Raw genomic sequence first — 24,306 nt, 5'->3', positions numbered from 1 at the left:
ATTTATTGAAGTCAGTTGTTTTATATGTATGTGTGTGTGTGTGTGTGTGTATATATATATATATATGTATATATATATATATTATGTTGATATATTTTATATATTTATTTTCTGTAGCAAATTTAGCAATAATGTTTATATTGACTTACTGGTAAATTGATTTGCCATCCCACTAGATTATAGTTAAAAATGAACCTTTCAAAAACCAGAATAATGTAACAAGGGGTTTTCATTCTAGTGTGAGAGCAGCTTTATTTCCAGATTTGTTGATGGGCCACCAGGAGAAAATACTTCTGTGGGGAAGATAACGATCACTCCATTTAAGCATATTTTAAAAAATTGCAGAGAAGTTATTCCATAACATGCATAGATTAACAGCAGTGTAGTCTAAGGTAGATCAAACTCGTTGCACCAGAACTAATTATGGCTGCCTTAGAGCTGCGGGAAACTTGGGCTAATTGAAATTTCTCATCCGTAAGCCAAGGTTATACTTTTGAACTCTCCACAGAAATAGGTAGATTGCCAACTTAAGGGATATATAATCCTGTATATACCTTAAAATTCTTATTTGTACCCCCTTTAGGCTAGAAATTCTTAAGCTGAGGATCTTTGGCTTTGTTTGAGCTGGGAGTTAAGGATAGTTGTATTGGCTTTATGCTGATATTTTAGGATGGGGATAATGAGTAAGAAGCATGAGTTAATGAAGGAACTCAGTGACTTACTGATCCAATTTCTTATCTGTCTATATTCTCCCCCTTAACACACACACGCACATGCAAATAAAATAAGTTTTGAGTGTCCCCACCTTTTTTTTTTTTTTTTTTAAACTCTTAATGTGTCTGAGTTTTGATTTAGACCTGGCAAGGCATTAGATGATTAATTACCTTACTTATACTTAATTAGCCATGTCTTAATTCACCTTTGCTATAAAATACCACTTCATTACTCACATTCCACAGGCCCTTTTTACAATTAAGGGAATGGGCCCTATTAAATTGGCATTCTTTCTTGACCATGGTCCTACTCAAAAGCCTCTTTGGGGACAACTGCTCCTATTTTTCTTTGTGACCTCTTTCTCATCTGTCTCCTTTTTCTAGGTGTTTTATTTTCATTTCTATCAGTATTCCCTGTCAATTGGAAATAGATACTTCTACATTTTTGAGAGAGAGAAGGAAAAGACCCGTGTGGATGTTTTTCCCTCCTTTTAAAAAATTCTGTCACCCAACTGCTGCTCTACCATTTGCTTTTCTTTTAGGTACCATGAGTAAGAGTAATATTAAATCATACCCTCCACTTCAACCTACTGAAAGTGGAAAAGTACGTCATCCTGATGAGTGGGGAGAGAGTATGGGTTATCGCACACCACGAATATTCGGAACTGCAAATCAAGAATCTGAGGATGGGAAGCCATCCTGTTCATTTCACCATGCTATGTGATTGCAAAAAAAAAAAAAAAAAAAAAAAAAAAAAAAAAAAAAAAATCACAGATCTATGAACAATCTTTGCTCTTAAAGAAATTTCTTCTAAAGTTAAATCGCATGAATAGTGGTAATACCAAGAGGCCTTTTCAGAAAGATCTTTAGCACAGTTTATCTTGTATTTGAATTTTTTTTCAAACTTGAGTTTTCGGGGAAGTTTTATAGTTCATATATACCTCACAGAATACTTTTGAATGCCAGCTCCATGTGTCTTAGGGAAAAACAGATGGCATAAGTATTTATAGAGAAGAATCTCGGTGGGGGAAAATGAAAAGTTCAAAAAGTTAGTCAACACATTGGATAAAGTCTGCTGATGTCAGGTAGTTTGTTCTTTTATAAAATTTTGTTTCCATATTGTTTTTTTCTTACTCTTGTACCATTTTCATCTCTTTCTTCACTCCTGCCCCCCAAAGGACAAAGCCACAATAATTTTTGTAGTCTACTTTTTGTTTTACTTTATATAAGCTTGAGTCTCTCTGATGTTTTACTTGAACCTGGCAACTCATCTCAGTCATAATCAGATGACCATCTCATTTACAGTTAGTTATCCATGTATTATTTGAGCCTTTCTCTCCAAAGGGATGTGCCACTTACTTAATCATTCCCTTTTCCCTTCCCCCTAAGGTCCCTTGTACAAATAAATGAGTTCTCTTAAACTAGTGCTTTCTTGCCTTGGTCCTCCTCAAAAGCCTTCAGAGAGAATCTTACACTGTTTTTTACACAAGCAAATAGTATATGATCATCAAATTATTTGATGTTTTGATACGGAAGTAAAAAATCAGCCATTGATGTGTTAAGGTTTCCAAGGTTTCCTTTTTTTTTTTTTTTTTAAATTCTAAGACCTTGGGGTTGTTGACTTTTTATTATTAGAGTTGTATCTGGAAGCTCTCTGATGAAAATGTAACTTTTAAGTATTTTCTACCCCCTCTCGAAGTATTATAGAAAGATTTTGTTAATAATGGTTTCATATGGAGAATCTTACATTTTATTGTGTGAAATTTTTTGTTAATAGAAACAGCTTTATCAGTATCTTCTTCCAATCTATTGATGTTCCACCTGAGGGGGAGGAGGTAAGAAATATTAAAATTCTAGCTTATATTAGGGTACCTCACAAATCTTTAAAAAAGAAAACCTTTATTCCTCCACTCTATTTAAGACTGACATATGAACTAATAATCTAATATTCATATTTAAATTTTGTGCTTTGGGAACATAGAGTTTTAAGCCCTACAAATAGGAGGAGTTAGAGATTCTGACTGGTTTTTAGCCAGAAGTTAAATTATGAAGTATTCTAGATATGCTGGAAAACAGAGAATAATATAAAAACACTGTGTATTCACTGCTTGGCATAAAAAAATAAATGTTATCTGAATTACCCAGGAATTATATTTAACAGTCAGTGTGAAGTGTTAGTAATGACACGTTTATTTAACACTTAATATGTAAAGGGTCCTTTACAGGCATCATCTACTTTTACTCTTCTGATAACCTCATGAGAGGGTTCTTAACTCATCTTTTTGAGCTTCAGTAAGCTCAAAAATATGCTAGTGGTCACATTGCTAGGAAATGGTGAAAGTCAAGGATTTGAATTCTGATTTATGTTTTACTAAGACCCATATATATTCCTCAGTGTATGCACTGTGCTGCTTTCCAAAAGAGTCTTAATGCATTGTGATATAAGAAGGATTTGAATGCCCAGTTTTCTGTAGCATCACAAACTTTTCATTAAAAAACTAATGGCTATGTAATAATATCCAAAGGGATTTATTCAAGAAGTCATCCATTTAAAAGATACTTGCAGGGCCTACTACATGTCCAAGCAGTGTTCCAGGCACTAGATATGTGTTTCTGATATATACCAATTTATGTGCTCATGGAGCTTGCATTCTAGTATGGAAGTCAGACAATAAACAAAAAAGTAAAATATGTAATATTTTAGATGATGATAAGTGTTAAATGGAGGAAAAAAAAACCCCTCAGGTAAGGGAGAATAAAATGGTAGTTTTTGGATTAAAAATTTAGAGAAGTTGACCAGATTACTTTTGAATGAAGATCTGAAGGAAGTGAGAGAGCTAGATATATAGATATCTTGAAGGAGAGCAGAATCTGGTCAGGACTGTACCCCATGAGGAATAATAAGGAGACCATGGCGGATGGGACAATATGCATGATGAGGAAAGTGACAGGAGGTAAGATGTTGTGCAATGCAGATAGTGTAGGTTGTTGAACACGTGAAGATTTTGGCTTTTAATTTGGAGAACCATTTGGGGTATTAGTGGAGGAAGAGAAGATCTGACTGAAGTTTTCATTGGATCCCTCTGACTGCTGTGTTGGGAGTAGATTGCAGGGGACAGGAAAACTAAGTAGAGGCTGATGAAGTACTGCAGGGAAGAGATGATGGTGGCTTGTACTGACTTGGTAAGAAGTGATTGTTTTCTGAATAGATTTTAAAGATAAAGCTGACAAGTTGATTGTGGAGGTGTGAGAGCGTTAGGAAGTGAGCATTTTGGCTTTAGTATGTAGAAAAATGGAGTTTCCACTACTTGAGATGGAGAAATCTACAGGAGGATCTGGTTTGGGGACGAATATCAGGAGCCCAATTTGAGATATTTTAAGTATCAGAAGCCTAGGAGATATTCAAGTAGAGCCTTGAATATTCAGAGTTGAATTTAAGAGAGGACAGACTTAAAATATGAATTTTGCAGTTATTGACAGAATGATGACAGTAAAAGCCATGAGAGTGGATGAGATTACCTGGGGGATGAGTATAAATGAAATAGAGAAGAAAGTTCAAGAGCTGAGCCTGAGAGTAAGCCAACATTTAAGTTGGAAAGATGAGAGCAAAGCTGGAGAAAACTAGGGAGGTATAGTATCCTAAAAGCCAAGAGAAAAGAGTGTTTCAAAAAGAATGATTTTACTGTGTCAGTGCTAAGGAGTATTCTTGTGAGCTGAAAATGGAGAAACAAATGAATTTATCAACATGGAGATAAACTGGAAAAGAGCAGAGAAGTGGTGAGAACTAAAATTTGAATGAAACAAGAAAAAATTGGAGATAGGGAGTATCGATACCTTTCAGGGATTTGCTGTAAAGAAGAGAGAAATGGGACAGGAGCTTAGAGAGAGGGTCACGACATTTTTTTTTTTTATTATTATAAATTTTTTTTTTTTAAACGTTTATTTATTTTTGAGACAGAGACAGAGCATGAACAGGGGAGGGGCAGAGAGAGAGGGAGACACAGAATCCGAAACAGGCTCCAGGCTCTGAGCTGTCAGCACAGAGCCTGACACGGGGCTTGAACTCCCGGACTGTGAGATCATGACCTGAGCTGAAGTCGGACGCTTAACCGACCGAGCCACCCAGGCGCCCCAATGGTCACGACATTGAGGAAATTTTGTTTTTTCTTTACTTTTTGTTAAGATGGGAGAAATAACCACATTTTTATGGTGATAACCGAGTAGGAAAAATTCATGATGGGCGAATTCAGGGGTAATTGCTGGAGTCATCAGGGTTTAGGATTTAGCTCATAGGTAGGAGATTTGGTCTACTAATATGGATAGTTAATCCACAATAATGAGAGAATCTAAAATATATGGGAAAAATGTAGGTAAGATGTAGGATGTGGTTGTGGGAGTTTGCAAAGTTCTGTTATTGCTTCAATTATTTTAGTGAAGTTAGAAATAAGATTATCAACTGAGAGTGACAGTGGGGTGGAGGGTTGCTGGTTTGAAGAAAGAGGTGCCAAGTAGGCAACAGCGATCTGAGAGGGTGAGAGAAGGAACAGACTAAGGAAATAAATAAGAGTCCAACTGAATTTAGTGATGGTTAATTTAAATAAACGTCATAGTTTTTATTTTTCTTCAGTCATATTTACCAGCATAGGTGCAGACACAGAGTTGTCAGTATGTTGACTCAGTAGTTTTTACCAGGCAAATGTGCTAACTCCTAAGGGAGAGTGGGCAAAGGGGAGGATAAAGGCAAGGCATCATCTATGATGATTGGAAATTAAACTTTGTAAAGAGGGAAGAGAGCACATCAGAGTGGGGGACAGTGAAAAGTTTAGGATCAGTGAATTGTCCAAGAGGAGAATTATTAAGTTTAGGTTATTTCATAAAATGAGTAAGCTGGCAAAAATAAATTGAGTTGTTACAAAGTAAAATTCCCCCATTTTGGTATATTTTGTTTTTTGTTTTTTGTTTTTTTTTCATTTTTCGGTATTAAAAAGCATGCATATAGTTTGAATGCTTGCATATAAAGTTTTCTGGCACCTTATGTTTTCTTAGCCAGTTGTAAAAAGTAGAATTATTGAATTATAGGATATTAGTATTTTTAAGACTTTTGATATGCATTCAGTAAATCTCTTAAAGGGTTTTTCCGGGGTATCTTCTTTTTGGCAGTGAATTTCTATTCCACTAACACCTTGGTGGCTACATTAGGTGTTTCATTCTGGCTCTCCATCTTCATCTCATTTTCTCTTTTCTAACTTAGTAGGGCAAAAATGTCTCTCCCTCTCTTTTTTCTTAAGTGTATGCATCTATTAGTCTTGTTCTTTATGATTTTTACTTTAAAGTTTAGAAAACATTCTTAATTCACTCTGGGAAATATGGTTAAAAAGATACTCAAAAATTAGAAATCAGTCAAGTGATAGATTTTAGTCTACTTTCCTATATATCAGCAATAAACATTTCAAAAATATCTTAGAAAAAGAAATTCCACTTAAAATAAGAATAAAAGCATATGTAAGAACCACCTAAATGAAAAATACGTCATCACTGAAAAACTTTGCATTAAGGCATTTAAAAAAGCTGTGTACAGGGGAGAGACACAAAGAACTCCATGTTATATAAAGTTATGATTTCCCCCATCAAATATTCATTAGCAAATCCAGTCATTAAAAAAATCTAAAGAATACTTTAAACAATAGACAAAAGTTAAAAAATAGTATCCGTGCCTGACTTCAACAATATTATGAGCAATGCTTATCATTAATCAAGTTTTTGGTGTTATGCTGTCTCATTTATGGGAAAAATTTTTTCATTCCATATCACTGTATGTTTTATTACTCTAAGTTTCTGAATTTTTTTTTTTAATGTTTATATTTGAGAGAGAGACAGAGTGCAAACTGGGGAGGGGCAGAGAGGGGGGAGACACTGAATGCAAAGCAGGCTCCAGGCTCTCAGCTGTCAGCACAGAGCCTGATGTGGGGCTCCAATTCACGAACTGTGAGATCATGACCTGAGCCGAAGTCGGATGCTTAACCAACTGAGCCACCTAGGCCCCCCTAATTTGCAAATCTTTGTAATAATTCTAAGATGTATATGTTCCAGTTTGTGGTCCACTTAATAAGATACAATAATTTATAGAATCTTTATTTCCTTGGTCTGAGACTTTATAGGTTATATATAAACTATATTTTAGTCTTTACTGGAAAAATAATAGTTTGAGTTAATAGAAGAGGTTTTTTTTAAAAGCAGGAATTTAGAGGATGGTAGGATTGGAAGAAGGCTGGATTGAGTTCTGGAGTAAATTTGTACAAAAGGTAAGGGGAATGTGAAATAATGATGGCACAATAAAGAGATAAACGATTCTAAAATGAAGGGATAACATATCAGGATTCATATGAAATTATGTTGGTGGAATATGTAAAAAGGAGACAATTTTTTTAATGTAGAGTTTTTTAGTTTTAATTCTTAATAGCAGTAATTTGATAGGGTTTTGGGAGTCAGTGGTTAGGTGAAGTTTTTTTTGTTTTTTTTTAATTTGGTTTTACTGTTTGAACTGTGACGAAATGCCAGTAATTAGAGCTTTTCATTTTTTAAGCTGTTTTTTTTCAAATTTTTATTCTTAAGTAGGCTCCATGCCCAATGTGGAGCTTGAGCTCACTACCCTGAGATCCATAGTTGCATGCTGTACTGACTGAGCCAGCTAGGTGCCCCCATGTTTTTAAAATTCAAAACAACTCATAAGTAATTAATTTGAGGAGAACAACTCAATCTTTATATTTTCACAATGTAAGAAATATTGCAACTTGGCATATACAAGGAATAAATGAAGGCTGGTCTAGTCCTAAACTGATAATTTGGTATTTATCCTGTGAGCTGCCTTTTTCAGATTTCTTAGTTATTTCCCAAACATTTGAATACTATTTGTGTAGATAGTCTTTGTAGGAGCTAAATGAGTTGGGATCTTTTCTGTCTAATGGGAATGTTAAGACAGATAAGAAAATGTTGACTATGAGTCATAATAGGTATTTTAAGAAAGGGGTTATGTATTGTAGCTTATATTTAAAATTTATTAACAGCTGGAGTGATAAATGTGGTCATTTCCTTTGCCATGTATTTCCTACCCTGAACTTGTAAGAATTTGACAGATAATGTAACCATTTCTTAGACTTCTCCCATTTATAAAAGGTGGTACGTTTTAAGGACATGATTTAGGTATCTTTTAATCTCAGGAATGCTTGTAAGCAAACCTTTTGTTGTTTGTTTGTCTCTTTCTTTTTTCTTTTCTCTTTTGTTTTTTGCAGAGATTACGCACAGAAAATAGACTTTTAAAACAGCGCATTGAAACATTAGAAAAAGTAAGTAAATAACTACTTTTGTATGCAAGCTTCTGTTGTATGCACAGTATTATTTTTTATTTTAAATAATGGCTCAAGAAATCTATCACATGTCTCCACAAAGTTGTGATATTGGCTGCTTAGCTTGCCTACCTTACTACTTTACTAAGTAACTTGTTATTCATAACAATTGATCACTACAAGTCCTTGAGATTTAAGGTTAAAGTTTTAACTGAGGTTATTATTAGAGTAACATTGGTACCATTTATTTTCTTTACATATAGTCTCTAAAAAAGTATGTTCTTTAGAAGTAGCCTATTGAGAATCCATTCTGAATAGCATTTTAAAAATGGCTTTCAAATGTTGCCCTGACTCTAGCCATATATTAAATGTGTCAGTGATTCCTTTAATGCCTAGGATGACTTGAAGTTTAGCCAAAATGACTGATTGCTCATATAAAAATTCACCATGGTGTTGATTTTCAACACAGGGGAATTGTGCTTAAACTTTTGGTTCTTAGACTTATTTTGATACTACTTTTACCTCTTTCTTCCTCTCTGTTTCATATAAAATAACTAGGCAAATGTGGAAAGTTTTGCATTATTTTTAATGTACTTTTAATGTAATGTCTGTTGTAGTATTATTTTAAGTATTATATTAAGTAATAAAGGTACAGTCTAAGAGGTTTGGTTTGTCAAAAGAAAAGGCTGAATTCACAAAGTCTTTTGGTGTTTGGCGGGGCTTTTTTTTTTTTTTTTTTAAATGGAAGATGAGAGTAAGTAGATTTATAGATGATATTGCAGAATCTTAAAATCTTCTCTGAAAATCTACAGATTGATATTCAAGAAAGAAAACATGAAGATGTGGATAGTTTGGATATATGTCTTTTGTTGGAAGGCACTGATGGTTTACTAAATAACACCACACACAAGGATAGGATGTTTATTACGTGTCTTTTTGTTGTATAATAATTTCAAGTACATTATATTAAGTAAAAAATAGTTTTCCTGTATTCATTCATCTTATTAGAGTTGTTTTGAGGATAATTCTATTTTTTTGGTGACTCTGCAGAAAGGTTGAGCTTAATTTAGTTTTTAAGCCATTTTAATTGTATACTATGTTTTTCATTAAATACTCAATTTATACTAAAATATGTTTTCCTAGGTGGTATTTTATTTTGGAGTGAGATATTTTCACAGAGAAAGTATTTTTATTTCATTGAACCTTCAGAAAGATAAAGGTGCTATAGGAAAGTATTAAGTTTGGATTTTACTTTAGAAAATTAAGTACCTTTCTACCGGCTTACATGGCCTAGGTGTGTCCTTTAGCACTTGGAATTCTAGAAATACTTAGGTTTCAGTTAAATTCTATAACCTAAATGTTTACTTTCTCAGTTTTTGCTAGAATTTATTAAGTTGAGCTCATTAATTTCATTTGTCATATTTTCCTTGCTTTGCTTCTTTGGAAGTTGCTGTTGTACAAATTGCTGTCACACTTTATAAGTGGAATTGCGTACTCAAATTCCTTCTCCCTTTCTTCTAAGTGGTTTGACAATATGGCTGATTCCAAACATAGAACTTAAAAGTATGCTTTAAAAGAAGCTATTTGCTTGTCTCAAATGATGAAAAACTTCTTGGTATTTGTGTTCGTCTTCTAGAAGCGTATAGTTTTCTATGGTCTGTCCTCATTTTGATATATTTTTCTTAAGAATTAAGGATGACACCACACACAGTAAAAAATAGCTTTAATGTCAAATCTATATGTTCATTTTAATTACAATGAAAAGTAGATGGAATTTGGGTATGCTTTGTTTCTTCTTATTCCTAATTTTATGCACCTTTATTTTATTTCTTTCTCTTAAATTTCTATCTGAATTTTTCCTTTTGTAGGAAAGTGCTTCCTTGGCAGATAGATTGATACAGGTATAGTTTTTTTCGTTTAGCATTTCCTCTAACTTTACTTCTAAGGGAAGCCCTAAACCTAGAAAATCACATTTTAATGCATGCAATTTTACATGCATTTTTCCTAGCAATAATTTTTTGGGGCAGTATATTATGTGCATAAACTTAATTTTTGATAACGGTGCGTTATCTTGGTTTATTAGATACCTTTTGCACGTTTTAAAGCTAACCTTATTTTAAAGTATTTATTCCAAAATGGCAATCAGTGGATTCTGTGAAATTAACTACTATTCATTGAAAGTTTTAGTTCTGCATGTGCAACTCAGTAATATTGCATGAATTGAATTTTTATTGACTGAAAGAATTATTCTTAAGATTATCAGATGAATTTTCTTATTTAGTTTCCCAAAATTTGCTGGAGCGATAATGAGCTGCTGGTTAATAATTACTTAGGCTGTTCTACTTAGGTTGTTTGAGGTGATTTTTTTTTTTTTTTTAACATGTCACAGTAAATAACTAAACCTCACAAAGGCAGTCTTTCTTGAATCTGTCCTAAATTGCTTTACACACACACAAATTATGTCCTAAGGGACAAGTGACAAGAGCCCAGGAGGCTGAGGAAAACTACCTCATAAAACGGGAGTTGGCCACCATCAAACAGCAGAGTGATGAGGCCAGTGCTAAACTGGAGCAAGCTGAAAATACCATCAGGAAGCTCCAGCACCAACAACAATGGGTAAGGAGTCTGGTAGTGCTTTTTCTCACTTTTCTCACCTTTCTCATCCCCTTCCCTTTAATTTTTTTTTTTTTTTTAAGCACAACTTCTGTGCCCCTATTTTAAGTAATTTTGTTTTCTACTTTAATTGAATTCTTAATCATTTTTATATTCTGTAATACTTAAAGGTCTTATTGTGGTCTAGAGACTCTTCATTCTAACGTCTTTTTCTGTCTACACAGTTTTTTTAGAAGTAGGTAATATTTTCATTTCTTACATTATATTTTAAGTCACAGAAAATGATGTTTGTCATACCTACTTTTTAGTTTTTAGAAATCTGTTTCATACTGGTATTTTGCCACAGGAAGGTTTTGAATCTTAATTCCACCTAGTTCTTGTTAATGGTGCAGATGAAATATCACCCAGCGTGGAGAATATGTGTAATTATCTCATTTAAAGTTTTGATAATGTGGGGATTTCTGTCTTGTGAAAAACTATAGCCTTAACTTCCTACATCAGGACCTCAAATTAGGAGTTAAGGTATATGCTTACATATTTTCAAGAGAAGAGAAATTTCAAAGTAAAAAAAAAAAAAATGAATTAAAAAAATATGTTAACTAATTTAGGGTATACTGAACAACTACTCATTGTACAGCTATTCTCAGGTATCTTTTGCAACTTAGACATCATTTTCCATTCTCAAATTCAGACTGCTATGGTATTAAGGAGATGAGGGCTAAAAAGAAAAGCCAGCTGTTTATTTTTGAAAAGATACTATTTCTTGTTTCAGTTTTCTGTTCTTAGGAGTCGGATTGTAACAGGAGTGGGCAGAAAAAGTTGTGTTAAATTTAGAACTCTATATGGGTTTGGAAGGCAAATAAGAAGGACTTCAAAGTTGGACATTACTTTTATTCAATAAAATTAAGAAATGCCATCATCAACTGGCTACAAATATCAGAAAACTTAAAAGCAAAAAGAAGATATAGGCAGTTGAAAAAAACCATAATAACATAAAATTATTTTTTCTGTTATGTTAATGAAGATGGTTTAGAAAAATGAATAGAAAAATGATAAAAGGATACTAAAAAGTAGGGAACTCAAATAGTTCTGCCTTTGTATGAAATGTCAGTATCAAAGCATAAAAATAGATAAAACAGAATTGAAGGTTCCTTTTGGGGATTAAATTGAACTGAGTTACTAGTGTAATGTGATTTTGTTTCAAGCAAAGATAGTAAGTATTATGTTTGCAATTAGCATAAGTTACAGTCCTAAAACATTAGAATCATGGATTACTAGTTTTTTTGCATAGGTTTTCAAATATTGAGACCTATAGGACATAAAAATCAGAATTTGGTTTATAACGAAGAAAGTAAAGTGGGCAAGCGAAAATAGTCAGAATGAACTGAAGCTTTTGAAAATGTAACAAAAGAATCTTTTTGTTGTTTCAAGGACAAAATCAACTCTCATTGTGAAGCTAAAATATAACAAGTAGAAAGCAGGCCTCTATTTTGATTTTGTTTCCATTTTTTTCTCACTTGGCAGTAATTCTTCTAGACTGGAATAAAATGTAAAACAGAGCACCTGGGTTGTTCAGTTGGTTGGGTATCTGACTCAATTTCAGCTCAGGTCATGATCCCAGGGTCATGGCATCGAGACCCGAGTCAGGCTCTGCACTGAGCATGGAGCCTGGTTAAGATTTTCTCTCTCACTTCAGCCCCTCTCTCCTGTTCTCTCAATTTCTCTCTCTCCCTCCCTCCCCCCCCCCCAAAAAAAAAAAAAAAAAAAAGACCCATAAAGCAGTGATCCACAAAACAGGTGAAAGAAACAGAGCCTTTGTTAAATTTCCAACTTCAAAGTGGAGTGCATGCATATCCCTAGATATTAAAATACTTTGCAAAATGATCATAAGAATATTCTTTAAAGGATTTTAGAAAGTAAGATACACTAAAGGCTTTGAGGCAGGTAAAATATAGTTCTTAACATTTAGTAATAATGGCTAAATACCTGAAAAGACAACCAATGACCTTGATGATGCTTCATTAAAAATTCCCAGACATCTGCTTTGTGAACAATTAGAAAAATAACTTTTATTCACTAAAAGGGAATTTACTATGTTTAAGTCATAACAAACTAACTTTGTTTCTGCAATAAACAAAAACTGTTCCATAAGTGCAGTTTTAAAAGTTATTTGAGGGCACCTGCATGGCTCAGTTGGTTAAGCATCCAACTTCAGCTCAGGTAATGATCTAATGGTTCATGAGTTCGAGCGCGAGTCAGGCCCAGTGCTGAGCTGACAGCTGGGAGCCTGCAGTCTGCTTTGGATTCTTTTGTCTCCCTCTCTCTCTGCTCCTCACCGCCCCCCCCCCCCCCCAAAATAAATAAAAACATTAAAGAGTTATTTGGCACTCCCATCTTATCTTTCTAGCCAAGTTTAGATAAAATAGTAAACTTAAGTGGTTTTCTAGGTGATTAACCATATCAAGAGGTTATTCATGTTAAAGCAAAGAGATGTCAGAGGTTTTTGTCTCCTAAATTGATGCTTGCTTGCTTGCTTTCTTGTTTCCTTCCTTTCTTTCTCTTTCTTTCTTTCTTTCTTTCTTTCTTTCTTTCTTTCTTTCATTCTTTCTTTCAAGTTTATTTATTTTGAGAGAGACAGAGACTGTGCGAGTGGGAAGGGGCCGACAGAGAGGGAGTGAGAGAGAATCCAAGCAGGCTCCTCACTGCCCGTGGAGAGCCCAATGCAGGGCTCAAACTTACAAAACCATGAGAGATCATGACCTGATCCAAAACCAAGAGTTGGACACTTAACCGACTGAGCTACCCAGGCGCCCCAGCCAAGTGTTTTAATGTTACCTAAATCCTTATATACAAGGTACGTTTAAGAATTTTATACATAAAATATTTCAGAAATGTTGCCAATATGTTGTATAATCAATCAATATTCTAAAATATTTAAAGTATATTCAGAATAAGTAACTAAAATAAAAGGGTATTTCACAGAAATCTATTGCCTTGCCCTTAAGTTTAAAATTCAGAGAGAAGTCTTAGTGATGGCTTTCTATAACAAAAGACTTAGAAATTTTAATTGACAGGAAATGGGGAATTAGCCAATAATGTAATATGATTTATCTGCCACCCACTCCCTGCCCCATCCCAAGTAGTCTTCTTAGAAATATAATGACCCAATTTATTTTTTTTTAATGTTTTTTTTTTTAACGTTTATTTATTTTTGAGACAGAGACAGAGCATGAACGGGGGAGGGCCAGAGAGAGAGGGAGACACAGAATCTGAAACAGGCTCCAGGCTCTGAGCTGTTAGCACAGAGCCCGACGTGGGGCTCAAACTCACGGACCGCAAAATCATGACCTGAGCCGAAGTTGGCTGCTCAACCGACTGAGCCACCCAGGCACCCCTATAATGACCCAATTTAATTCTAAGTAGCTTGCAGAAAATTTGTAGTGTTGTGTCTAGTTTGAATACGGAGACTTGTGTGAAATGTCTACACATTGTATTATGGCCAGTGTAGGAAAGACTGTGGCAGCTTGGGATATTTTTAGACTGTACTAAAGAAGACTTAAAAGAACATCATAGATACAGTCATTTGAAAGTATCTCAGGGGCACCTGGGTGGCTTGATTGAGCATCCAACTTTGGCTCAGGTCATGATCTCATGGTTTGTGGGTTCAAGCCCTGCATTGGGTTTCCTGCAGTCAGCACAGAGCCCACATTGGATCCTCTCTTCTCCTCTCTCTTTGCCCCTCCTCTGCTTGCTCACTCTCAAAAATAAATAAACACTAAAAAAAAAAAAAGTATTGGGGCACCTGGTGGCTCAGTTGTATAAGCCTCTGACTCTTGGTTCCAGCTCAGGTCATGATCTCACAGTTTGTGAGTTTGAGCCCTGTGTCTGGCTCTGCACTGACAGCTGTGGAGCCTTCTTGGGATTCTCTGTCTCCCTCTCACTTGGCCCTCCTCACTTTATCTGTGTCTCTCAAAATAAATAAACATTAAAAAAAGTATTTGAGAGGTTATCTTATGGAAAAGTGATTAGCCGTTTTTGATATTGCTTCAGAGGGCAGAATGTGTTTAAGATCCAGGGATAGAAAAACTTACTCATTGGAATTTTGACAAATGGAGTAGTAGCTTTGCAAAGTAGTAGTGAGTATACTACTGGCAGAAAGTGAAATTTGTTGTCACATGTTTTGATCACAGCCTTCCAATGTAACTTAATGAATTCTTCAAAACTTGGAATAAAGGTTTCAAATCTCTATTCTAGCAGGAGGTATTAAATCGGTATAATCATCTACCACCATCACTCTCTACTATCAATAGTGTCATTTTATTGATATAAAGAGCTTTGGATTTCATTTATGGGACTGAATTCTAGTCCTCTTATGCTAATTATGTGACCTTTGATATTCAAGGACTCAATTTCTTTTTTCTCTAAAATGATTACATAGGGTTAGACCGTCTCATCTAACTTTTTTTTTTTTAAGTGTATTTATTTATCATGCACATGTGTGAGCCAGGGAGGGACAGAGAGAGAATCCCAAGCGGGCTGCATGCTGTCAGTGTGGAGCCCTACATGGGGCTAGATCCCAAGAACTATCAGATCATGGCCTGAGCTGAAACCAAGAGTTGGATGGTTAACCAACTGAGCCAACCAGGCACCCCTCTCTTTACCTTTTATTTATTTATTTATTTATTTATTTATTTATTTATTTATACTATTTTTTAATATATAATTTATTGTCAATTAGGTGTTTCGATACAACACCCAGTGTTCATCCCAACAGGTGCCCTCCTCAATGCCCATCACCCACTTTCCCCTCTCCCCCACGCCCCTCTCTTTAACTTTTTAAATGAACTTTATTGAAGTATAATTTACATGCAATAAAATTCATCAAATTTAATTGTATAATTTGATGTATTTTGGTAAATGTATCTAGTTGTATAACCACCACCACAGTCAAAATATAGAATATTTCTATCACCCCCAAAATTTCCCTCATGTCTCTTTGCAGTTCACCTCTCCACCTCCAGCAACTGTTGTGCTGTCACTGTAGTTTTGCCTTTTTTAGGATGTCATATAAGTGGAATCATAAGGTATGAAGCTTTTGTGTCTGGCTTCTTTCAGTTAGCATATCCCCTCACTTTTTTTTCTTTTTGACAATTATTTTCTTTGTGATAAAATAGATACAACATAATATTTTCCATTTATGTGAATAGTACATTTATAATGCTCTGGAACAATAACTGCCATTTATTTCTTGAACTTTTTCATCATCCCAACAGAAGCGTTGTACCTATTAAAAAATAGTTCCCCCCTTTTCCTTCCCCTGGTAAACTGTATTCTACTTTCTGTCTTGTATGGATTCACCTCTTCTAGGTATGTTACGTAAGTGGAATCATACAATAATTATCCTTTTGTGTTTGGCTTATTTCACTTAGCAGACTGTTTTCAGGGTTCATCCCGGTTGTAGCATATGTAAGAATTAGGTAGTTTTTACTGTGGGTGAATAATACTCCATTTTATGTTTATACTGCATTTTGTTTTGTCTGTTGATGGTCATTTTGATTTTTGACCTTTTGGCTATTATAAACAATGCTGCTGTGATCATTAACATACAAGTATCTGTTTGAATCCCTGTTTTTAATCATTTGGCATATATACCTAGAAGTGGAGGTCCTGGATCATATGGTAATTCTATGCTTAACTTTTTGAGCAAACACCAAAGTATTATCCACAATGGCTGTGGATTTCTCCACATCCTCACCAACTCTTGTTATTTTCTGTTTTGTTTTGTTTTGTTTTTGGTTTCTTATTTTTTAGTAATAGCCATCCAGTAATTGGAGGTGATATTTCATTGTGGTACTGAGGAATAAATTTAACAAAGAAGATGAAAAACTCACATTGAAAACTGTGAGTCCTTGTTTATTTAACTATTGGTGAAAGAAACTGAAGACATAAATAAATGGAAAGACATCCCATGTTTATGGATTGGAAGACTTAATAGTGTTAAGATATCAACACTACCCAATATGATCTACAAATTCAGTTCTAATCAATCCTATCAAATTTCTAACAATCTTTTGCAGAAATGGGAAAGCAATCCTAAAATTCACATGGAATGGCAAGGAGCCCTAAATATTGAAAATAGTCTTAGAAGAGTTGAAGGATTCAAACTTCCCAATTTGAAAATTTACTACAATCCTAGAGTACTCAAAACAATATGATACTGTCATGAAGATAGACATATAGATCAATGGAATAGAAATTTTGACAGTCTAGAAATAAACCCATATATCTATGGCCAGTTGATTTTTGACATGGGTGCCAAGGCCATTCCATGAGTAAAGAATAGTCTCTTTGACTAATTGTGCTGGGAGAACTGTATACCCTCATGAAAAAGGATGAACTGGGATCCACCCCTACCACATGCCATATATAAAAATAAACTCAAGGGGCGCCTGGGTGGCTCAGTCGGTTAAGTGTTCGACTCTGTCTCAGGTCATGATCTTGCGGTTTGTGAGTTCGAGCCCTGTGTCGGGCTTTGTGCTGACAGCTTGGAGCCTGGAGCCTGCTTCAGATTCTGTGTCTCCCTCTCTGTCTGCCCCTCCCCTGCTCATGCTCTGTCTCTCTCTGTCTCTCAATAATAAATAAATGTTAAAAAAAATTAAAAAAAACCTCAAAATGATCAATGATCTTCATAGAAATTTTATAGTTTTAAAATAACTCTTCTATGATTTTAAAGCTGTAACAATCTTAGAACACATGGATAAATCTTCATAACCTGCAATTTGGCAAGAGATTCTTGGATACCAAAAGCATGGGCAACAAAAGGAAACATGTAAATTCGACTCCATCAAAATTAAAACCTTTTGGGCATCAAAGGGCATTATCCAGAAAACGGAAGGGCAACACACAGAATGGTTTAAATACATGCAAATCATGTATTTGATCAGAGTTTAGCATCCAGAATATATATAAAGAACTCTTAGAACTCAACAAAAAGACAACACAATTTAAAAATGAGCAAAGGATTGCAACATTATTTACAGTTACCAAGACATGGGAGTGTCTATTGAAAAATGAATGGATAAAGATAGTAGTGTATGTATGTGTGTGTATAAACAGGAATATTTTTCAGCTACAGAAAAAGAATGAAATCTTGACATTTACAACAACATGAATGGACCTTGAGGACATTATGCTAAAAGAAACAAATAATAGACAAATAACCTTGTGATCTCACTGATAGGTGGAATCTTAAAAAAAAAACAACTCATAGATACAGAGAACAGATTGGTGGTTGTCAGAGGTGGGGAGAGGGAAGGTGAAATGAGATGAAGAGCAGTCAAAAGTTATAAATTCCCAGTTACAATTGAGTCATGGGGATTTAATATACATCATGGTGACCGTAGTTATTGCATATTTAAAAGCTAAGAGAGTAGGTCTTAAGAGTTCTCAACACGAGAAAAATTGTGTAACCATATGGTGACAGATACTAACTAGACTTAGCATGGTGATCATTTCAAAACATAAATAGTGAATCATTATATTCACACAACTAATATATGTCAGTTGTGCCTCAATGAAAATTTTTTTTAATGAAAAAAGTTAAATAGACCTTTTTCCAAAGAAGATATACAAATGGACAAGTATATGACAGGACACTCAACATCATTATTAGTCATTAGGGAAATGCAGATCAGTATCATGATGAGATACCGTGTCACACTCACTAGGATAGCTATAATAAAAAGCCGGAAAATAACAAATGTTGGCAAGGAGATCGAGAAACAGCTGCTGTGGAAATTAGTGGTTCCTCAAAAAGTTAAACGTAGAATTATCATGTGACCCACAGTTCAGTTTCTAGGTGTATACCCAAAAGAATGGAAAACTGCTATTTAAAACAATCATGTGTACACATATTTGTAGCAACACTATTCACAAAACGGATATAGCCCAAAGGTCTATCATTGAATGGATAAACAAATTGTGGTATATGCACACAATGAAATATTATTCAGCCACAAAAAGGAATAAAATACTTATACATGCTATACTGTGGATGAAACTCCAAAATCTTAAGCTAAGTGAAAGAAGCCAGACACAAAGATCACATATTGTATGATTCCATTTGTATGAAATATCCAGACTAGATAAATCCATAGAGATAGAAGGCAAATTGGTATTTGCCAGAAGGTTTGGGTGGGAAAGGAGTGAGAAACTGCTTGATCGGTAAGAGGTTTTACTTGGACTGATGGAAGTATTTTAGAACTAGATAGAATTGGTAGTTGCACAACATTTTGAATGTCTTAAATGTCATTGAATTGTTCACTTTAAAATACTTATTTGGATTTTGCCTCAATAAATTCTATGAAGAAAAAGAGACTATGGAAATGAAGGTAGAAGTCTCAAGAAAATAACACACTTAGTTTGAATGGTTGCAGTAGAAAGGTGGGAATTCGAGAGAATGTATAACATCCCAGTGCTGGAACCCATTCGTTAAGGTCAGGGTAGGACCAGAAGCAAGTGAGCTAACTTGTATGAGGAGCCTGAGAAGATTTAGAGCTCCCTCAGGGCTGGGGTTGGGATTGTTTTTATCGAGAGTTGTGGTTGCATTGAGACAGAAATTGGAAATGTATATGGCATAATAGCTAATGAGGGTGACTCTCCCTCAAGTGAATTTTCAAGAGTGAAGGATTAAGGATGGTTTGCCTATAACTGTTGTACACAATATACTAAATACAATTGGGGGAAAAGTATAAAAATATGAAAAAATGCACCATGCAAACACTGAGCAGAAGAAAGCTGGAGTGTCTGTATTAATATCACATAAAGTAGACTTCAGAACAAGGAATAGTTCCTAGAACAAAGATTGCCTGGTAGTAGTAGGGTCAGTTCACAAAGACCTAACAATCTTAATTAGGATTGTATATATTTAGGAGTGTATGTTTCCTAACACGTGTGCTCCTAACAACAGAGGAGTGTGAAGCTGAACTGGTAGAACTGAAAGGTGAAGTGGACAAATCCACAGTTGTAGTTGGAGTCTTCAGTACTTCCGTGTCTCAGTAATTGATGAAATGAGTAACTGGAATATCTGTATGGGTGTAGAAGAACTATGCAACATTATCAACTAACTTGACCTACTTGGCATTTATGGAACATTTTACCTAATAACAGCAGAATACATATTATTTTCAAGTTCACGTAGAACATTTACAAAGATAGATCATATTCTGGGCCATAAAATTTAGAGTAAATGGAATCATACTAGGTATCTTCTTTGACTAACAGCATTCAGTTAGAAATTAATAATAGATATCTGGAAAATCCCCCAAATGTTTGGAAGTTAATGCATTTTTATCCATGTGTCAGAAAAATCTCAAAGGAAATTAGAACATACTGAATTAAATGAAAATGAAGACACAACATTATCAAAATTTGTAGGATTCACCTAAAGCAGTATGTAGTGGAAAACTTATAGCATTGAATGCTTATATTAGGAAAGGAAATAAGTCTCAAACCAATATTCTAAGGTTAAGAAACTAGACCTAAAAGAGGAAATTCAACCTAAAGCAGGTAGAAAGAATAAGAAATAAAAAGAGTAGAAACCAGTGTAATTGAAAACAGCACAAAACAAAAATAGAGAAAATCCATGAAACCAAATGCTCGTTCTTCAAAAATCATTAATAAAGTTTATAAACTTCTTTCTAGACTGATAAACTTTCTCTCTAGACGAAAGAGAGAAGAAAGAGTAATCAATGTTAGGGGTAGCCTTGACTTCTGACTGATACAGCCAAGTTGTCTTATATTCTGGAGCTGTTCTTCATGGTGTCATATTTCCTTTAATTAGATTCAGTTAAACAGTTTTAACATCTAGATGACAGGTAATGTGAATTTGCTTTAAGTCAGGAAGCACATAACATAAGTTGTTCCCACTATTAGTAATACCAAGATTGATTACCTTGCTGTTTGGTGACCACAGACTCTCTGCCTTGTAAAGATAAGGTTTCTTCTTTGCGACTATTAAGTAATCTATTGGAAAATACTTTGGTACCAAATAAATCTCTTGTCCTCTATTCACCTTGTACGTGATAGTTTTAGCATCTACTGACTGAGTTTCCAAAAGGTGATTTTCATATTTTCTCATTTTTTTCTACACTTATTAGCTAATGTTCCTCTATAAAGAGACCTTTCTCTTTTTTCCTCTCTAATCTCTTTTACTCATTCACGATGGACTCTTGTATCACTCCAGCTTCATGGACTTGTGTTTAATGTTTCATATAATTTTTAGTGGTTTTTAATGCTATTGTTATAGTGACATACCATTCATATTTAGCAATAATATATATATACACACACACATACATACATATATTAAACTTTTTTCAAATGTTTATTTTTGAAGGAGAGAAAGAGCATGAGTGGGGGAGGTGCAGAGAGAGAGGGAGACACAGAATTTGAAGCAGGCTCCCGTCTCTGAGCTGTCAGCACAGAGTCCAACGCGGGCTCAAACACTCGAGCTGTGATATCATGACCTGAGCTGAAGTTACATGTTTAACTGAGCCACCCAGGCACCCCTATATATATTAAACTTCTTAGCAGTTTTTAAAAGTTAACTTTATTTTTAATTAATTTTGATCATTGGTGTTCTTCGGAAAGCATTTCTGCAGTACATAATTACTGAATGATTATCTTTGACAGGTCATTGATTTCATTTTATGCTGGACCTTGATAGTTTGAACTTGATATTGTTGGTTTTCAGAAATGATTGAGTGAATTTATTACCAAATTTAGCATTTAGTACACTAAATAAAATTTAATATTTAGTATTTAGTAATACTAATTAAATATTGCATATTAAATCATCTATAAGATAAAACCAAAGCATTAAGATTAAACTGTTCCTTTAAGTATTTGTTTTACATGTTTCATGTCAGTTTTTCCAGGAAGCCCATAGAAGTAGAAGTGATCCAATGATATTTCATACAATTGTATGTTTGACTCTGTCCCTTTTGAGTGTAGGGGGGCATGATGTATTTGTTAAACAATATATCCTGATAACCACTGTCTTTGAGTCTTGCTTGGTCTATTTAAAAGCTTTTTTGGCTTACACATAAGTGCTCATCATTCATTTTATTCTGAGTAAGTAGTTTTGTCCAGCAGTTTGTTGGTTAGGATCAAGCATAAACAAGAAGAATTGTAATAGTTAAAGCTGCTGAGTGCTGAAATGACTGCAGTTTGAAGTTCTTGGGACCTTTGTACTAGGAAGTTCTTAAGGGGAAGCTAGAAAAGATTTCTTCTGACATTCCTTCCTTTTGCTGTAATTCTAGAAGAAAGCATGAAAGAATTATGTGATACTTTTAAGAGCCAAGGGTTTGATTTGAAGAATAAAAACTGACCTTACTTAAATTGAACACATGAATAAAGGTTAATAAACTAAAGACTACCAGTTTCTCAGTGGAAGTTGTGAAATCTGCACAATTTATTTTAGAGAAAGTATTTGTTCAGCAGCATTAGTAGGAATTACCCCATACCTGATTATCTAGTAGATTTGCTTTTCTTTATGAATATGGAAGTTAATGTTTAACATCTCTTCCTGCATTCTAAACATGATTTAGCTCTACTTCAGTGACATTTTAAGAAAAAGCCATTTAATTTGTAATATTTGGTAAGTTTACATAAGTCTAAAAATTCAAATAGAGTAATGACTTGACACATTTAGTAAACTTTTAACACTTTTCATCAGTATGCTTGTAAATCTGGACAGAAGTTTTCTTCCAAAACTAATTGTGACCTTAGTCTAGATTAAATGTTTTACAGTAGTTATCAGCTTAAGTAATAAATGAGCATTCACCATCATGGAAGTAATTGTTTTCTTAACATTTTTTTCCGCATTAAGAAAAAATCTTGCAGTTTAAGTGTGTAAATAACCAGAGATAAACTTCCACCTTAAAGGATATATATGATTTCTTAATTTTTTTTTTTAGTTTGTTTTTTTGACAGAAAGAGAGAGAGAGTGCGAGAGAGAATCCCAAGCAGGCTCTGCACTGTCAGTACAGAACCTGATAGGGCTTAAACTCAGTAACCTTGAGATCATGAACTGAGCCAAAATCAAGAGTTGGACACTTAACCAACTGAGCCCCAGGGATGTATATAACTTTTAAGATGTTGGGAACAAGTCGTTTTAAAAGGATACACCAATTATTCAAAAAAATATTCAGTGTGGTAGATCTTTAAATTGTACATCCATATTGCTTGGATTTTTAAAAAATAACTATTTGGAGCATGTGGTAGAGGAAATTACAGACTTTTTTGGGATTCATATGCTGAAGCTGAGAGCAAGATACAGATTTTTTTTTAAATTGAAGTACAGTTGACACATTAAGTTGGCTTCAGGTGTACAACATCATGATTCAGGAATTCTATACATTACAAAATGCTTACCCACAATAAAAGTGTATTACAGTATTATTGACTACATTCCTTACGCTGTACTTTTCATCCCTGTGACTTGTTCATTTTGTAACTGAGAGTTTGTACTGCTTAATCTTCTTTACCTCTGTCACCCATCCCCCACACTCTTCCCTTTGGTAACCACCAGTTCTCTATGAATCTGTTTATATGATTTTTTACTTAATTTTTTTCTGTCTGTTTTTGTTTTGTGGTATAGACTCCTACTCTGGACTACTTGCCTTGTGTAATAGTTTTTTCAGGTGCTTTGTAGAAATGTACCATATTTGCATGCTAGTATAAATTGTGTTTATTTTTGAAACAAATAGATTTTATAGACTGTTTTTGCAGTCTTCAGTTACCACTACCCATGTTAACATAAAGTGTATAATAGAGGGGAGTTTTGTTGTTGTTGTTATTTAATCAGAATGTAGTTGGCATTAGTGTCAATAGTACATGATGATTCAACAGTTCCATACATTATGAAATGCTCACTACAATAAGTGTAGTTATCTGTCACCATGCATAGTTACTATATTATTATTGACTATATTCCCTGTGCTGTACCTTTCGTGTTGTTGTTTTTTAAACCGAGAGTTGACTAATTTATTCAGCAAATATTGTTTGCTCACCTACTATAAAAAGCACAGTTTAGTTCTGACAGTGCAGTAGCACATCAGCCAAACTTGCTGTCGTTGTTTGTATATATAGAGGTAGATATTTTAAAAATTAGTTACAGGGACACCTGGCTGGCTCAGTGGGTTAAGTGTCTAACTTCAGCACAGGTCATGATCTCACGGCTCTTGAGGTCAAGCCCCACTTTGGGCTCTGTGCTAACAGCTCAGAGCCTGAAGCCTGCTTTGGATTCTGTGTCTCCCTCTCTCTGCCCCTTCCCTCCTCATGCTCTGTCTCTCTCTCTCAAAAATAAACAATAAAAAAAATACACAGTTAATTTTTTAATTAAAGTTGTGATAAAAACTACAAAAAAGAATACAGAGTTCCATGAAACGTGTGGGTTCCTAAATAGGACATATAATGAACAGGTTTTGAACTCAGTTGCTTGATTTATAATTAAATTCAGGTGATATTTGATATATTTGTGTAGACAGTCCTTTTTCCAATTTGGATTTTTTTTCATAATATAAGAAAGCTCTCCACTAAACACAAATTTTTGCTTTTCACTGTATCACTCACAT

At 34.4% G+C, this 24,306-nt stretch overlaps 1 protein-coding gene across 17 annotated transcripts in view; it reads left to right on the top strand.

The window, feature by feature from the left end:
- EVI5 (ecotropic viral integration site 5) overlaps window positions 1-24,306 on the top strand; it is a 235,234-nt gene that overhangs the window by 113,699 nt on the left and 97,229 nt on the right. For 13 of the 17 annotated variants that reach the window (XM_042952838.1, XM_042952836.1, XM_042952839.1 and 10 more), the window contains 3 exons: window positions 8,003-8,056; window positions 9,925-9,957; window positions 10,526-10,672. In XM_042952838.1, the coding sequence (XP_042808772.1) occupies window positions 8,003-8,056; window positions 9,925-9,957; window positions 10,526-10,672 (234 nt within the window). The remainder of the gene's footprint in view (window positions 1-8,002; window positions 8,057-9,924; window positions 9,958-10,525; window positions 10,673-24,306) is intronic. The other 4 variants (XM_042952843.1, XM_042952844.1, XM_042952845.1 and 1 more) reach the window with 2 other exon arrangements.

This window comes from Panthera leo, chromosome C1 (assembly GCF_018350215.1).
Source record: "Panthera leo isolate Ple1 chromosome C1, P.leo_Ple1_pat1.1, whole genome shotgun sequence".
NCBI classification, from domain to species: Eukaryota; Metazoa; Chordata; class Mammalia; order Carnivora; family Felidae; genus Panthera; species Panthera leo.
The sequence above is the reverse complement of the archived record's forward strand: the minus strand, read 5'-3'. Positions and strand labels throughout refer to the sequence as shown.